At 33.1% G+C, this 5,733-nt stretch overlaps 1 protein-coding gene across 3 annotated transcripts; it reads left to right on the plus strand.

Annotated features, from left to right (window-relative positions):
• The first annotated feature begins 331 nt into the window (after nucleotides 1–331).
• LOC130976737 (protein MID1-COMPLEMENTING ACTIVITY 1) lies at nucleotides 332–4,979 on the plus strand. 3 transcript variants are annotated; one of them, XM_057901755.1, is made up of 10 exons: nucleotides 332–641; nucleotides 1,091–1,241; nucleotides 1,325–1,403; nucleotides 1,614–2,041; nucleotides 2,527–2,942; nucleotides 3,184–3,284; nucleotides 3,618–3,689; nucleotides 3,800–3,906; nucleotides 4,192–4,285; nucleotides 4,733–4,979. In XM_057901755.1, the coding sequence occupies exons 4-10, from the start codon at nucleotides 1,631–1,633 to the stop codon at nucleotides 4,786–4,788; spliced, it is 1,257 nt and encodes a 418-aa protein (XP_057757738.1). In that variant the 5' UTR covers nucleotides 332–641; nucleotides 1,091–1,241; nucleotides 1,325–1,403; nucleotides 1,614–1,630; the 3' UTR covers nucleotides 4,789–4,979. The 3 variants fall into 3 exon arrangements, with proteins under 3 accessions (XP_057757738.1, XP_057757675.1, XP_057757812.1); XM_057901692.1 differs by lacking the exon at nucleotides 1,325–1,403; XM_057901829.1 differs by lacking the exons at nucleotides 332–641; nucleotides 1,325–1,403 and adding an exon at nucleotides 730–1,004.
• Nucleotides 4,980–5,733: the final 754 nt, after the last annotated feature.

Genomic DNA, 5,733 nt, shown 5'->3' on the forward strand with positions numbered 1-5,733 from the left:
AAATTTTCTAATGTGAATATAAATTAAAATTCAAAAGTTTCTCCAAAGACATATTTAACATGAATGTCTAGTCATATAATATTCAACAATAATATATCTATAATTTAAACAAATTTAATCAAATTGAATTGGTTAAATAATTAGTTGATTAATTTTATTAGTTTATTTAAATAAGTGTTAAAATTGAATCTCGTATTATGTATAAAGTTAATTTATTATCTAATAACAAACTTTTAAATAAAATTTTAATTTGAGTCTGTAATAAATTAATCCTTAGTTTGTGGTGAATAATCACTGCATTAAATGCAGAATGAAAGGGAAGTGAGAAAATAAGCATAATCAGCAGACAGAGAAGCATAACAAGCTCTGCACACACCACACAGCACAGCACATTGAGTGAGTGAGTGAATCACACTGCAAAACGATACCGAACCGAAACTCTTGAGTGAGGGAGTGAGTGAGTGAGTAACAATAAACAACAAAAAGAAAACTACTGAGTTCTGAGAAAACCACTCTTTGTGTTGTTTTTTTCTTTGGCGCATTACAACAAACACTTTCCGCTCCCTTCGCTCAAACCATTACCAATGTCTTCCATTACCTGAATCTCAATGCTCACTTTAAACGTCGTTTTCTTCTGCCATGTAAGCTCTTTTTTTTGGGTCTTAACTTATTTGAGCAAAAAGTTATTGGTTTGTTATGTGTTGTTTGCATCAATCAACCTTTCAAGTTCACATTTTCTTAATCCACAACATAAGCTAGCTACAAGCTACCCTTCTCTGTCTCTTTACTTCTTAGTTTTATTTATAATATTCTTAATTTTTGTGCTTTTGGGGAAAAAATAAATGAATTTAGTATGGTTTGGTTTGGTTTCAGCTCAAGATTTGGAATAGGGTGGTGGTGATTTTTTAATTTTTATTTTTTAATCCACTGATGATTTTTTTTCTGAGAAACGTGCTTTTTTTTTTTGACTGAAAAAGAAAAGGGAAAAGCTTTATGTTGAAAAAGTGAGTCAAGAAGCTTCAATGACACTCTCTGAAGAATGATAATTTTGTTGGTTTCGGTTTTCATTTGGAATTTTGTGTTTCTGCAGTGTCCCTGCATCAAGATCTTGGAAGGCAATGCTGTCTCTGACAACATTTCTCAGGGGAGGCCTTGATCCTGCTTGAAATTTTGAGAGTGTTCATCATTATACCATTTCTAAATCATAGACTTAGATGCAAATGTTACTTGCATAATCAAAGGTGAAATTTATCAGCTATAGTATCTAAGATCTGCTATGATTATGTTGTGGTGAATATTTAACAGCCAAACTTTCTCCATCTAGGTGAATTGAGCTAAATGGATCATACGACATTACACCACGTCAATTGATCCATGCCGCTGACCCCACTTAGTTGAACAAGGTTCAGTTGTTGGATCATAGAATATTGTTAATTTTATGCTTTCTGTGTTTTAATGAGAAAAAAATTATCTGATGGAGTTGAGTATGTTTACAAATGCACATTTTTTTAAGTAAAAAAGGGGTTATTTTTCCCCTTTTAGAAAGCAAGATATGTAGGAAGGACTAAAACCATGTTTCGAGTTGTTAGCTAATCTGGATGGATTTTCCTTAGGTTGATTTGCTGAGATCATGGCATCTTCATGGGAACATTTTGGGGAGGTTGCAAATGTAGCCCAGCTGACGGGTATAGATGCTGTGAGATTGATTGGGATGATTGTGAAAGCTGCGAGCACGGCACGGATGCACAAGAAGAATTGTAGGCAGTTTGCACAGCATATAAAGTTGATTGGGAACTTGTTGGAGCAGCTCAAGATCTCAGAGCTTAAGAGGTACCCAGAGACCCGGGAGCCTCTGGAACAGCTAGAGGATGCTCTCAGAAGATCTTACATTCTGGTTAATAGTTGCCAGGACCGCAGCTATCTTTACTTACTGGCCATGGGATGGAACATTGTCTATCAATTCAGGAAGGCTCAGAATGAAATCGACAGATTGTTACGCCTCGTTCCTCTCATTACTCTGGTTGACAATGCTCGAGTCAGGGTAACTTTTACACCTTTGTTTTGCTCAAATGTCAGTTATCAGTTATCTCTTATCGTAAATGGTGCTTTGAGTCTCTTGCTTTTGTTATTGGAATTATACTAAACATCAGTGTTGTTTTCACTGCTCATCTTTTCTAGTTTGCCATTAATTTAATACTACTTCTATGTACTATTCCTCGGGTTACAATTTAGATAAGTCCTTTGGCACAAAATTCATAAAACAGGAACTCAACTTTTGAATGATTTACTACATTGTTTGTTGATCATTTAATCAAATCACCATTGTTTTCCTCGTGTATGTGACTTATGAGTTTGTGTGAAGTTGTTGCACAAGTTGCATTAATTTTCTTATGCCTCAACCTGGATTTTCAAATTTCCATTGTCTATCATGACTTCGATCTGCTTCAAATTAGCATCTATCTTTATTAGTTTAGTCCGAGTAACCTTAATAGGTTGAGAATCTCCATGCTTCTTTTGAATATTCAGGAGAGACTTGAAGTTATTGAGAAGGATCAACGCGAGTACACGTTGGATGATGACTGCCAAAAGTTGCAGACTGTTATTTTAAAGCCTGAGCCGGACAAAGAAGACTCTGTGGTGCTGAAAAAAACTCTATCCTGTTCGTACCCCAACGTACCTTTCTCAGAAGCACTTAAAAAAGAAAACGAAAAGCTTCAACTTGAACTACAATATTCACAGGCAATTATGGATATACATCAGTGTGAATTCATTCAACGGTTGTTAGATATCACAGAAGCTGCAGCTTATTCACCTGAAAAAGCTCATAAGAAAGTAGAGTATAGTAACTACAGCTACTCTGATGCTGGTGGTGGTGGCAAAAGTCATTCATCTGCTGAAAAAGAAAAGCCTTATAAAAAAAGTGATACTTTTCCAGCATCAAGGTAATATATATTCCTCCTCCTCAGCTTCAATTAGTTTTTCTATTCATTCAAGTTGCCAACTTGACCAAAATTTGAAATATTTCTTGGAAATTTGCCTTAGCTATGAACCAGGAAAGCTTGCACTACACTAAAGCTCTTGCCCCGTCCATCTCTTTGTGGTGTTGTCATGTATTATTTTAACCTTTTGGCTTGTTAATTTTATTGAATCAAGTTCGATTCTCTTGCGCCTGCCACCAAACAGGTCACCAGCTCCAGAAAAGGATCTGCCATCGACTGGAGGTTCATATCAGCAGGAAGACTGGCATACCGATTTACTTGCTTGCTGTTCTGAACCTTGTCTTTGTATGTTTTTTCCAGCTGATAATATATTTTCTTTAATTTAGTTGTGCCTATCGATCCACATTTTTCTTTTAATACTAAAGCTGCAATTTTCGATGTAAATTATACAATTTGTGGTGAGAACACTGCAAATATCTTGTACACAGTCTAGTTTAGCAGGTGATTGTATAGGTGTAGTTTCACTTGAGCATTTTAACTCCTTTCTTTCAATCAAGGGAAAGTTCAATATAGGGTATCAGAGGATCTTGATAAACATGGAAACAAAAAGAAAAAAAGATTGATTAAGCTTTCTAGTCCTGGTGTATTTTTCATCACAAGTATATGATTTGCTTGCAGGTATAAAGACATGTTTCTTTCCTTGCGGAACGCTTTCAAAGATTGCTACTGTTGCAACTAACAGGCCAATATGTACGTTAGTTATCTATGCTGTGTTGGCATTAAAATGATGAATCTATATCCGAATACTGTAAATTACTTTGGATGAGGATGGGTTGCTATAATATTTTGTGGTTTTTCAGCTTCTGCAGAAGCATGCAATGACTTATTGGCATATTCATTGATCTTGTCTTGCTGTTGCTATACTTGCTGCATAAGGAGGAAGCTTAGGAAGTTGTTCAACATCACGGTAATAATGTGTCCTTCTTTTGGCATAAATATGAACTCGTCCCCTTTTTTTTGTCGTGTCTTGCTCTTGCATCTATAGGTATTCATTTTTAGTTTTCCTTTTTACATGGAAATTTGTAACAATCTGGTTTATTTCTGCGTTGATCCTGATTGTGCAATTCACAAATCAAGCATATAACTTCTTTTTTGTGAAAGTTATTCTTTGGAATTTAGTATTACATAAACTCTTAAGAATTTTTAGCATCTGCATATGTTTCATTAGTCACTGACATTCTATTCATTGCAGGGTGGCTATGTTGATGATTTTCTTTCTCATTTCATGTGTTGCTGCTGTGCTCTTGTGCAAGAATGGAGGGAAGTTGAAATCCGCGGGTATTATGGTATGTCTTGCAGCATTCAGTTTGCTTAACTTCTAAGGAATTTGATACACTCTAAATCTGATAGCCCCATTAGCAAGGATTATTAGGGATTAAATAGTTACTTAAGGGATTAAGAAATATCGAAAATCATATCAAGAATAATCTGAATAATGTAGCAAATTCAGTAGAATTCTCGAAGTACGATGAGTAGACTCGAACATATTCGTATGTCCTATTCACTTTGTCTTTCAAAACCTATAGATTTCTACTCTCAGATTCTTTCTTTCCTGTCTTCGGGCAAATCTAGTACATCAAGGTGTCGAGTATATCCGGACACATTAATCCAAGAATGCAGCACCAAATTTGCAAAACAACCTATAGCATTGTTTTTGTTGATTCTTTTGAGCATAAAATTATGGTGATTGTTCTGTTCTCAAAATGCATGTGACATGCAAAACTGTTTTGTAGGTTCTTCTGAGAAGATCAAAACAATCCCTCCACCTTTACAATACATGGAATCTTGAGTGAAGAAAGGGGTAAATCATTTGATTCTTTAGAGCTTGAATACCATTATTGAATAGAGGCAATTGGCCATTGGAACTAAACTACTGCATGTGAATTAATATTTCTGTATTTTGTACAGTAACTTTACATTATTGCTTATGGTGCTTGGTGCATCATAAACTCTTTTTTCTTACACCTGGTTTAATATAGTTTGAGTTCATTTTTTTTACTGTTTCATCATATGGTTTTTTATTTTATTTTATTTGTTTTATGAAATTTTGACTTTATTTTTATATTCGTTAGAAATATATTGAAAAAGAAAAAGAATTATATTCATTAGACTAACAGTATTTGCATTGATAAGGACAATGATTATTATTATTATTTTTTTGATGTGTTATAAATATGGCTTACATTCTTCATATACAAAATTAAAAGAATTTACAATTTTTAAAATTATAATAGTTTGGTTATAATTTTTTTATTGATGTGACAAATAGATGATTGTTGACGGTAATTCTCCTTAAATTTTAGCAGTAATAAATTTTATTAATAATTCTAATTGCATCATTACTCAAAAAAAAAAAAAAAAACCATTTTTCTCTAAGATTTTCAAAGGAAGGTAGCTGTGATTTTGGCAATATAAAAGAAAAAAGTTTTCTTTTTTGTTCTTAATAGTTTTATTAAATTTTTAATTAAGTTTTATTATTGAGTAAAGTATACTTTTTGTTCCTAAAGTTTGATAAAAGTTTTAAAAATATCCTTAAGTTTTATTTTGTTTCAATTTTGTCCCAAAAGTTTTCGATTTGCATCAAATATATCCGACTAATTTTTCAAAAAATTTAAGATCAATTCAACAACAATTTTATAAGAACAACTTTCGATACAAGTAAATCAAGCATAATTTTTATGTATTATTGTTAGATTGGTCTTAAATTTTTTGAAATTTAGCCGTCAAGATATAT

Source organism: Arachis stenosperma, chromosome 1, assembly GCF_014773155.1.
Source record: "Arachis stenosperma cultivar V10309 chromosome 1, arast.V10309.gnm1.PFL2, whole genome shotgun sequence".
In the NCBI taxonomy this organism is placed as follows: domain Eukaryota; kingdom Viridiplantae; phylum Streptophyta; class Magnoliopsida; order Fabales; family Fabaceae; genus Arachis; species Arachis stenosperma.

Bases quoted from the DNA above. Each gene is read 5' to 3' on its own strand.
- LOC130976737 (XM_057901755.1), top strand. From the start codon at position 1,631: ATGGCATCTTCATGGGAACATTTTGGGGAGGTTGCAAATGTAGCCCAG. The intron at 2,042-2,526 runs GTAACTTTTACA...TTGAATATTCAG, and splicing joins TTGACAATGCTCGAGTCAGG to GAGAGACTTGAAGTTATTGA. The intron at 4,286-4,732 runs GTATGTCTTGCA...ACTGTTTTGTAG, and splicing joins TGAAATCCGCGGGTATTATG to GTTCTTCTGAGAAGATCAAA.